This window comes from Gasterosteus aculeatus, chromosome X (genome assembly GCF_964276395.1).
Source record: "Gasterosteus aculeatus chromosome X, fGasAcu3.hap1.1, whole genome shotgun sequence".
Taxonomy (NCBI): domain Eukaryota; kingdom Metazoa; phylum Chordata; class Actinopteri; order Perciformes; family Gasterosteidae; genus Gasterosteus; species Gasterosteus aculeatus.
Window position 1 is genome coordinate 10,251,218 of NC_135698.1, and position 11,702 is coordinate 10,262,919.

The window sequence follows — 11,702 nt, forward strand, 5'->3', positions numbered from 1 at the left end:
CCTTGAGAAGGCGATATAGAGTGAACTAAGGGCCTGCTAATTCACTAATCATGCCCTATTTGAACTATAGAGAACTCTACCAAGGCAATCCTTTAACTCGCTGATGTAACACAAACAGCAAAGATTATCATTTACCCGCCATCTTATCTTTTGAAGCAATTCTAAGCGGCTTCCATTTGTAATCCACAAACATTTAACAACGTCTTGGGTGATTCTGTGGCAGGTATGAAGCTTGAAAATCAATTGGAGTAAAAAACCTGGCACTTGGATCAAAGCTTCTCCTCACTCATTTAAACAAAGCAGTTACATTAATAGATCTGTACACTGGATTTCGCACAGTGGAGCAGCACTAACAGCCCCGGGGGGATACTTCAATTAGAGACTTGGGTGAGTTTAAACCCTGCAGATCTGCTCTCACTCAAAGTGTCTCTCTCTCTCTCTCTCTCTCTCTCTCCCCCCATATCTGCGCACAGCACTCCCTCTTTTCCTCCTCTTCAACTCCTGCTCTCTGTAATCAACCCAGTGCTAATGGCTTATTCTTTCTGCTCCAGCACCCGCATTTCACTTGTTTATTTTCCCACACTCGTAAATCTGGGGACGTGTCACAAGCGCGGCGATATTAGAGTAATAATCTCAGGTAATTATCAGATGCCCTCTCTCACTTTCTCTCTCGCTCTCACTTCCCTTGAATGCTCCAAGCACAGACGAACAAAGTTTCTTCTCCTTTCCCCCGGAAAACAGTTTGTGAGAAGTGAGACGCGCCTTTTCTCTGGATTAAGGAAGGGTTTCTCTTTAAACACGGGGGACCTGGGGGGTTTTAAAAAAGGTCAGACTGCCACTTACCCACTCCTGCTGAATGAGGCTGGCGGCCTTGCTGGCCCGGGACAGGTTTCGACAGGCCAGGATCACATGGGCGCCGTGAAGAGCGAAAGACCTGGCTGTCTCCAAGCCTGGGACACGATCAGCGAGACAGACAGACAGACAGACAGACAGACAGACAGACAGACAGACAGACAGACAGACAGACAAAGACATGAAGAAGAAAAAAGAAGAATGAAAGCCAGCAATGCTTCAAAGATTTTTTTTCCAAAGATAACTTTGATTCTCAGAGGTTGAATCTAATGGGGTGATGGGGGATGATGGGGGAGGTGGGAGGTGGGTGTGCAAGTTAAAATCCCTATCAATTTTCCATATAATTTCTTTCATTGAGCAACCCAGTGGTCTAGTAGATGGAGTTAATCATTTCTCTCTGAAGTGATGAAACTGATTGAATTATTGTGGTTGGAGACTCCTTCCGCTCTTCTTTAGATAAAGTTTTGGATCTGACTGCCGGCTCTCGAGAAGGTTCAGCCGCTCGCGCTGGTTTGAAGGAAGGGAGGTCAGTTGTTGATAATGCCGGGAATTAAACAGCGACGATAGCAACTGCGAAAAACACGCCTCATAAATGGAGGGAAGTCAGACAAAACGGTCAAAACAGACGCGACGTTCAAACCGAACCTTGTCGCGATATTACAGCACATCAAAGTGCCGCTGATAAGGACGTTATCCCGTGAAACGAGGTCAGCGGATACACGAAGAATTTATTAGGCCGAGGCTTCATCCGAATCCTATAGTCACGATAAAACTGACAAAAGCTGAAGACGGACGGAGAGAAGTTGATTTCTAAATTACAAGTCTAAATGGGTCATTTCAACCACAAAGGTGGAATCAATTTATGAGATCGATTTTTTTCTTTCCTTTGCCGCATTTATATTTCTTGTGACATTTACTACCTTTCAAAGTTCAACAGCACCGGAGCGGCCTCACATTTCTCAGTCCCACCTCCCCTGTGAACACAGGCCACGGGCGCACGCTGAACGCAGCCCGCAGCCCGCACTGACAGCCACGATGACGGAGTGTGGCAAAGGGTGGATTAATACAAACTGTAATTAGATTATATGTCTTAATCTGATTTTCATTAAGAGGAAAGACTGGATGGCCTAATTGTGAGGAGAGTATTAAGGACTAATATCTATTAAAACTCAAAATTGGAGTCGGATTGGAAGCCGTCTCTGACAAGTGAAGCATGGAATTAAATTATATGACACTTTATTAGGTGTAATGGAGGGGACTGTGGCTGTGAGCAGAGATCATTTCACTCCGGAAATGAAAATAAAAACAACATGACAGGGGGAAAAAAAGGAGCGGTGTGACTAAATAAAATAAATATGCAATTTGAATTTGCTGTTGCAGTAGAAGTCGTCTGTAGAAGACAAGAGTCACAAAATGTCAAACAACATTCTCACTATGAATTAATCCAAACACTATAATAAAAACTTAGTAGTGATGAACTCTGACGTGCTTCTTTCATTATGATTACAGCATATTTGAAATGCATGTATCACAAACGATCCTTAAGCAGCAGCTACGAAAGCAGAACAAATAAAAGGATTACAAACACGCCATCACTTGAAAGCTTCATTTCTTTCAGCCTTTATAAATTGGACAAGAGTACAGGCTGCTGGTAAACAACAACACCTCGCACTCCACTTGTTGTGTGTACAAACCATGAAAGTGGTTTTCATTAATCGACGCCAGTGTTTTCCATAATGGAGAACAAATTAGAATATGGCAGCAACAACAGCAGCGGCACCGGAGCCGTGTACTTCCAATGACAAATAACGAGGGCTTGACATTAATTGTGAAATAACGAGAGTGGCGACGCTGTAACAGAGACTCAGAGACGCCCTCTCACCCGTGTTGCCGGCAGGGAGGGCTGCACGGAAATGAGCTCCTGGTCAGGTGTACAGCAACGGGAGGCTGTTTCAGCGTTGTACGCAGATGGTGGAACATGACAAGAGGTCAGACGGGGGGGCTTCCGTCGGCTGCGGTGGATCGACAAGACGCCATAAGCCGTTTTAAAACACAGAAGACTGTAGTAACGTAATGGTTTTGCCAGGTTCTTTTGTCTAATCAGACAACAACCTGGTAAAAAAAAAAAAACACATACGTAGAGGAAGCGGACTACAACCGGGTGAGAAAATCCTTTTCAAGCTGGGGAATTAAGTTACACAATCCGGCCCGGCTCAAACAAAAGTACAGTAAGTGGCTCGGCTATTGTTGAAAATGTGTTTTAGTGTAACGTAGAAAACGCATAGAAAATTGTGTAAAATGTCCATCAGGCAGTGAATGCTCTTCATGGTACATTAGGATCCTGGCCCTACTGATATCCCCCAATAATGAGTGTGATTTAGTGATTTCACGCTTTGTTTGTCCTCCCTGGCCCGCCGCCCCTCTCCGAAGCGCCCCCCCCCCCCCCGTACACAGGTGTATTGGCTCAATGTAATGAGATCATTACGAGCCTCGTCAGTAAACGTGTTTATTTGGCAAACGGAGCTGCCTGCTCCTTTTCTCTCTTGATCTGCGTCCAAAGAGGCATTTAACTAAAATAAGCTCCATAGTACAATTGGGCAAACAGAAGTCAATTCAGATCATTACAAGACCTGTGGGTAAAGAGACCTGGTTCCCACAATCCCCATTCCGACACAGCTCAATTTGTGCTGAGAAAAAAAAGAAAAGAAACACAAGAGCAACAGCAAACATTATGGCATTATAAACTGTGACACACAGCGTAAGAATAGGTTGTTATATTCCTAAAGCAATGACTCATTGATGATAAATGATAAATATGCGACACATTTATGTCTGTATATCTACCACTATTTTAATTTAGTGATTTAAGCATCAGAATGCATTGGTTAGTTGTTTGTTGTTTTTATATTTTTGAGGGATGTGTATCGTCCTCAATCTCGTTGCTTCCTAAATTCTACCCGAAGATCATATCTAACCCCCTCCTAACCCTATGGCCCTTGCCGAAATCTCTCCCTATTTTCTATTTAGTGCACTATATTTACCGACAGCAATTGTATTCGAGTGTCAGAATCCAGGGTGTGAAACGCACCACTAGGCGACCCTTAAACGTTCCAACATAGGAACTAAAGAGTAGCGTTCCAAGCGTGTACACTCATCTTTCTGCAAGACCACTAGATCCACAATCCCTGGAAATGCCTCCCAAAGTTAGCAGAGACACATTTCAAGCTCTGCCTCATGCGTCAAGAGGTCCATACCGATGTACCTACAGAAATAAATAAAAAGCAGGGAGTGATGTGACAAATATGTCGTACCATGAAATTGTTAATACAAAATAACCACGGGGTGCTGCTTACACTGATATTCAACGCTTTGTGTTATTGATTGATTGATTTAAAGGTAAATGTATTGATTTACAGCTGATTAAACAGTAAATAGGTCAGAGACGTTTATGTAGAATGGAGTGTATGAGAGAAGACAGTTCGGTGCGGGTGCACCTGTTCCTGTTCCTGCCCCCTTTGCTTACTCTCTTTCTGACTTTTAAGATCCTCTCTAATTCCCCACTATTAGGCCAAGAGGAGGGAGATGTCACCCCAAAAGTGGGATGTATTGTTAGTAATTACAGCCCAAGGTTGAGATGTTCCAGGCAAGAGCACTGGAGTGGTTCTATTACCCCCGCCTCCCCCCCCCCAGATCCACACACACAGTGCTTCTGACACACGGTCCATGCAGCCTTTTCTAGTACCCACCCACCCTCCTCCCGCTTTCTCTGACCCGCTGTGTCAACCTCCAACTCCCTACACAATCTCTCATCGCGGCCTCACGTTGCCCCGGTCACCCCGGCTCTCACTGCCCTCACTGTGGCCGGTAAACCTGATAAGCACACACACGCATGAAACACGGATAAACACAGACCCCAGAGGCCTGCTCGTGCACGCGCCTCCCGATCACTGCGGCTTCTTTTTCATCACTGCCATCAAAATCATCACCACCATCATCATCATGCAACTTCCATCCCCCTACATCCGCAGACTGTAAACTCAATAGGTCTATAAACTACTTGACTACACACAATCACCCAGTAGCCTTTCTTTTTTTTTACCTACTGCCTTTAAGCACATATATGTATTCCATCCTCTCTCTAACCACTTCAGTGGTATTATATTAGAGCTGTAATCATTACTGAACCCTTCTGCCCTCCAGCGTAATACTCTTTGCATGTTACACAGGTTTGGGTCTGCAAAGGAAATTCCATCCAAGGTTAATAAAGTTAAATAATTTGACTAACCAACCGTAACTGGTTCTCATTAAGTACCCAATAAACACATTCATCAGAGAGGACATGAAAGGCCTGTTGAGGGGAAAAAATAAAGTAAAACTCCCCTTGGATTTGTCTCAGTGGCTCAGTTCACAAGCCGGAGAAGACGGAGCAGGACGCGTGCCGGCCGCTCCGCCAGCAGACACACACACACACACACACACACACACACACAAGGAATACTGCCAGACTCCTGAATATAAACACCGATGCACTCTGGATGTCATCTAAACCACACACAGCCACTCAGAGATGCTCAGTGACACAGGCACCGCATGCCACCCTCACCAGGAACATCTTTTTATCCATCTAATTCCTCCCACTATGAATAATGCATTTGCCTCCTTGCCGAGGCGCGGGTTTAACGCATCGCTGCGCGGGTCTTTAAGGGGGTCCTTATTCATAAACAGCGGCGCAGTAAATACCAGAGCTTTGCAGCCAATTTAATGGCAGTTATGCTTAACAAATCTGCCTCAATCTAATGATCAACCACAAAGCTAGGCTAGAGGTTTAATCTGCACACAGAGGCTCCCCCAGCTCTGCGACTCACTGAATATGCTAAAGGATCTCTCCATCCAGAGAGAGGAGAGCACCGGCCCGACACCTAATCCTCACAACACAACACCGGGATCAACAAAAACATAGAACAATGTTCTACTCAATGAACTCACTCATGAATAAGAATAGCATTCAAAGTCCTAAAACACTGCCGGGACGACGCATTGAGATACTGAAACATTATTAAAAAAAACGCTCCTTTCCAAATCCTCCACGGTCTCTTCTGCTTCTTATTCCAGCACTGACCCGGAGCCTAAGCCGCAGTACTGTGTGGCATCTAGTGCGTGCATTTAGATTGAGTAGACCTTTGCAAACTGCAGGTATTGCACCACGACAAGCCGCTGTATGAAAAGGGCCCATCAAATTCTAAACGTGTTTAGATAAAATACAACACTCAGAATGTAGAGTAATAGAAGTTTTGAGGAGCCTCAGCGATACAAAATGTAACAGTCATTATTAAAATGGGAAATTGTCCCTAAATGTAGTTTTTTTCTGCCATACGTCAGATATGCAGTACTGTGATTGATATAGACATTGAAAATGGTTGTGTCAACATGAATATTTTACTTAAGTGAGACAGAGGGTCAATCTGTTATTTCTGACCACTATTCAACATACGTTATGCTGACAACATGGCACCTGCAGTAAGAGCTTAAGACAGATGCTGCTCCCCAAGTAGGGGGACACATCTATATGTAGGTATAGGTCCCAAAGGGCAAAGATGACTGCATGTGCAAGGAGAGCACAAAACAAATGTAGCCATGCATCGACGGAGGAATAAATATTTAGGAGACGCTAAACACAGGTTTCAATTTAAAAGAAAAGTGAGGGAAAATGAACAATACCAATTTTAGATTTAAAATAAAAAATAAAACTATTCAAAGTGCAATTAATCTTACATAAAAAAGAGTATTTTGCGTGCCAGGGGTATTATGACAATGGCCCTTTAAGGACAACTGCTGCATGGACCCCAGTAAATAGGAGTTGATAGGAGGGGAATTAGAGCCAGAGCAGGAGTGTGTAATGGGGATGGATAGGAGGCTCAGGCCGGGGTCAAAGCCGCTTAGGAATCAATGCGGAGGTACAGGTGTACAACCACAGGTCTATAAGAGTAACCAAACCTTTAGAGGGAAGGGGGAGAGAAGGAGAGAGGTAGACAGAAAAAGGAGGAAACTGGGATCATTCATTTACATTATCACAATTAAAAACATCGTTGAAGGTGCTACTGGTTTTTAATTTACAAAAGAAAGCAGAGAGAGCGAGACTAATGCAGGAGGGATCACGCCAGCGAGACAAACCGCATTACTGTCTCGCCTCCCAGCACCGTAGCAAGGAGCCTCAGAGGCGGTCATTGGGACACTTCATGCATAAATAACCTCATATATGTGCATTTCATGTTCACATGCATTAAGAACTGAATCAAAGAGCTCAAATATAATTTTGATTAATGAAATAATATCTCACCATTAGTAATAAAAATGTCACATTTGCTGTGGGGGAAATAAGGACTGAGGAAAATGGAAATAGGCTTGACACTTGGATTAAAACACTATTGATGCCATTAAAATGCTAAGTGGGTCCAACCAATTGGCATAACCACATTTTACTAGTGGAATGTCAAAGGAGCACACGAGTAGTAGCAATTACGATTAGAATAGTGTTAATTATGGGGGCTGCATATTTAATATGTGTTAGAGTGAAACAAAGGTTATGTTAATATGGGTTTATTAAGCATTCACACACTATAAAAATGTCTGTGTGTTGTAGCTATTTGATGCTTTCTTTGAGAAAAGCTGCTTTTTTCAGACAAACAAATTTTCATGAATTAAATACATCTCAAAAAATCTTAAATATGGATTATCTTTTTCATTAAATACTTTTTAAAACTAAGGCAAAAAACTGGCACATGTGAAGCACTTAATATGAAGCGCTTTTAATACGGCAACAACTGTTCATGGACCTCCTGTGCCCTCTTGTGGTGAAAACTAATTACAGTTTTACATTCATTTTTCATCCTATTTTAACAGAAGGCCAAATCATTTTGTTTCATTTCAAAATCCCAAATATTTGAGAAAGTACTTAATAGTGTTACATGGACAGTGTGTCTTTACCTGTTCCCTTCTCAAATCATTCTCTAGGAATGAAGTTAGAATTATCTTTTTTATGTCAAATTTAAACATGTACCTTTTAGATTTGATGTGGGGCAGTTATTATTAGGAGGGGGGTTCTGGGGGGTATTACACCCTCAAAAGAAGAAAAAAAAAAGTCTTTCACGCAACATTACGCCAGAAGGTATTGCCATAGTCATTAGTGTAAAAGTTAAATCAAGAATTCAAGAACGTATTGTGGACAGTAGCATTAGAATATGTATTACTTCTGTATGTCTCCTTGAACATACATTAATACAGATGGAGGGATAGATGGAAGGTCAGGAAGGCATTTAGGTTCACAAGCTCAGAGTTGGTCCCCCGGCAGCGGTTAATCTACACTACACTGCTGCATATTGTTATACACACAGCAATTACACTGCTGTGACTTTCCTTGGGACAAAGAATTTGAATATAAAGACAATTAACAATTTTATGTTTATTTGATTTCCCTCTTGCTGTCATTATCTAGGCCGAACAAAGCAGCAAGTCTGAATAAATGGCCACTACTTGTGCTAATACAAACTAAAGTAATAAGGGAAATACATTTGTTTCCAGACCATTATATAGTGAGCAATGCATTTGCTGGGTGCAAATGAACACCATTCATTACAGTTAACAATGACATCCAATTCAGCCCAGCTAATGAACTTCAATACAATCATGTTCAGTATTAACAAGTGATTTGTTGAGTCTAAGTGTATCATTTTGGAGGCTAATATTGATGAATGCCTGGTCGTGGAGAGATGGGGACACGCAGGGAGCAGAGAGGCTCTCGTCAAACGCCCTTCTGCTGCAGTGTAATACCACCACCACCTAGTGGTGTCGTCATGGAAACACACTTTACTACACTGATGTTTTTTTAGTATAGCTAAATGTTTTACGAAACTCACCAATGCCAGAGTTTCCCCCAGTAATGAGGACAACCTTGTCGGAGAAATCACGGCCCTGCAGGATCTCAAGAGCTGCAGTGTTTCCATCATAGCGTTTTGGCTTCAGCACCACGTCCTCCACTGTAAAGGCCTGCCGCGGATCAAAGTAGGTGGTCCGCTTGTTTATGTGGCTGGAAATTACACAGAATATAAGTTGTTATAATAAAGAGTTTATACATGATTTGGACCGTTTGGTATATTCTGTACGGCCATAAAAAGCTTTTTTTTCATTTTTTAAGCAAAGAGTCATGAAACTACTTACTCAACATAAATCATCTGTCCTTTTTCGTCAGTTTCTTGCTCCCAGCCGTACGGTAAATCTGTGGGAAAAGACAAACGCAATTTTTATTTAACAGCCAAAATACAGAAGTACAAAATTGGTATTTTTGCCGCTGGTGATAGTTACTTAAGAAGAACAATAAAGTCGGTGAAAAAGACGACACACGTCCACTAAATCCAATAGTTGTAAAGAAATTGTTAGAACACCATTAAATACAACGCCAGTTTGAATATATTCCCATCCGACTTGCATTTACTGGCCCTCGCACAGATATTAAGACCCTTAAAACAAGTGAATAAACAAACCTCCAGCACAACGTTTTTTCTTTCCAGTCTTCGGATGTTCCCACTGTGTCTTCATCTCATCGTGGCTGGTACACAAAAACAATAAATAAACAAGTTTGAAAAACGTACCCAACCTTCTACGTCTCCATACGTGTCATTTATATATCTAACGTTATATACTAAGGACACTCAAATCCAGCCTAAAAGATTACTTCTGAATCAACGTTATAGATTACAAAAAAAGACACATTGCTATCCAAGGACACTAATTCATATGAAAAAATCAAAACAGAGCATGATATGTCAAGTCTGTTCGTGGCAGACATTGGTGTAAAAGCTAGATCAAATGTAAATACCAAAGTGCCACTGAAGTTCTTTTAAAAACCGTATTTCATACTCGCTGCGTTCTCCGTGTCCCCGTCATCAACCCGGAGCACTGCTCCACCTTTTCAATTCAAAATATAACTCTACCAGGAAGTTTTGCCTCTCACTTTACAACCTGTGAGCTACAGTTCTACAGCCTACTGCAAAAATATCGTTCTTTTGAAACACCTGACTTGGGAACATTCACCCGGGACCTCCAATAATCTGCGCTCATTGCCGTCTTATTCCGCGTACAGTGTTTCTAACCTGCTGCATCGTCAGCTAAACCAGCGTTGTTAGCAGCCGGCTGATAACAACGATGCGTACATCTGGTCGTGAACAAACCTAAAGCCCCAACTACATAAAGGTGTATTTATGGTGACATGCGACGGAGGAAGGATCGCCCTCACCTTGCATAGTAGACCCATCCATCCTTCGTAGACCTCTCCTCCCATCCGGGGGGCAACTCGTCCTCACTGTCTGTATCGTCCATACCTGCGAATTTTAGAGCTGCCATAACAGACGTTTATTCGAGCAAACGACGGCCCTACAAACACAAGACCTGTCAAGAATGTCTGCTCTGAAACAAACAGAAAATTAATGTCACTGTGTCCGAGCAGAGAATCACCAGCACAGCGTTTCACTGGCACTTCCGCAATAACACGCGGTGACGCCGGCCGAAAGGCATTATGGGACATGGAGGCTGACGAAACGCACGCCGAGCGGCCTTTGGTTATTTCAGATTCCCTCGCAATTTAAAAGATATGACCGTATTAGTTTCAAGCAGGGGTCAGATATACGTTATTTGTATATTTAGAATCTACACAGTGCGTAATGATATTCAATGATATTAAAGGCAGTTTTGCTGTTTGGATTGTAGAGACCAAATGTCTAAACCGTGTCAAACCCATCAGAAGCGCACCACCAGTGACCAAACACAAGCCAGGCGCCTTACCGCCTGCAAATGGATCACATAAAAACAGTGCTCGATGTAGGAGAACTTTTGATTTACAGGAATTGACAGCCCCGCCCTAAAATTCTAGAATGAATAAGAATAATCTAGAATGCTTTCAAAATGTAAACACTGGGTAAGTGGTTCCAGTTTGTAGAAATATAGAATATTTTATACAACACGAATATTTGACAATTTAAATTATTCTTTAAAAAAAAGTGTACTTCTCAAAATAAGGTAGAACTACCTGCCATGGTGTTAGGTCACCTGGAATTTCTACCTGCCACACCCAACATTCCTCCAGTATTTGGCAGGAGCTAATTCAGTTTCCTGCTGCGATAACAGACTTATGCCGTTGTGACGTTATTATATACAAAGAGGCTTTATCCAGCCTTGTAGCTCGCTACTTGCGCCCTAACAAATTGTAAATAGTGGTAGCATTGTTTTCCGTAACCAGAGTGATGCTATTCTGTACACCTGGCTTCTTCCTTCCCTTTTACTTGTGTGAGTTCTGTTTGTGAGGGTGGTAATTCAACACCTGGTTGGAGTAAGCAGTTTCTGCTATTACTGCAAAGGGAGGGGATAGTGGTTTGTATGCTGGCTAGTTGATTACTTTGAGCAAAACTTGTAATATGAAACACTTCCCTGCTTTATTGACTGACTTTGAAGAATCTGCTGACGCATGTTTAACCAGGCACCTGGTTGTGTATAATTGGCCGAAAAGATGCTTACTTTCTTCCTCCACATTGCAAGCAGAATCTGACATTTCCTCCAGCTTCAGCTTTCCTTTTCAGAGAATCGCCTTCCTTTGGCTCGTACCTACCTCTCCAGAAATGTGGAGCAGAGGTCAAGTTGCTGATTAACTGAAACATGAGGATCTTGCTCTTATCTGGCGGTCTTCAAAAGGATGGCACAGTCACAAGAATGTATGATGTTACAGATTGTGCAAATGATGACTCTCACGCTCAATGGGAAGTGTTGTCAAAAGAAAAGTTGCATGTTTCTAAAGCAACTAGCTG

At 42.4% G+C, this 11,702-nt stretch overlaps 1 protein-coding gene across 2 annotated transcripts in view; it reads right to left on the minus strand.

Annotated features, from left to right (window-relative positions):
- The window catches only part of LOC120809749 (WW domain-containing oxidoreductase), a 131,511-nt gene extending 120,799 nt beyond the window's left edge, over positions 1 to 10,712 (minus strand). For both annotated transcript variants that reach the window (XM_078082677.1, XM_040163783.2), the window contains exons 1-5: positions 10,142 to 10,712; positions 9,390 to 9,454; positions 9,067 to 9,124; positions 8,766 to 8,935; positions 844 to 950 (exon numbers count right to left, since the gene is read on the minus strand). In XM_078082677.1, the coding sequence (XP_077938803.1) occupies positions 844 to 950; positions 8,766 to 8,935; positions 9,067 to 9,124; positions 9,390 to 9,454; positions 10,142 to 10,248 (507 nt within the window). In that variant the 5' untranslated portion in view covers positions 10,249 to 10,712. The remainder of the gene's footprint in view (positions 1 to 843; positions 951 to 8,765; positions 8,936 to 9,066; positions 9,125 to 9,389; positions 9,455 to 10,141) is intronic.
- Positions 10,713 to 11,702: the final 990 nt, after the last annotated feature.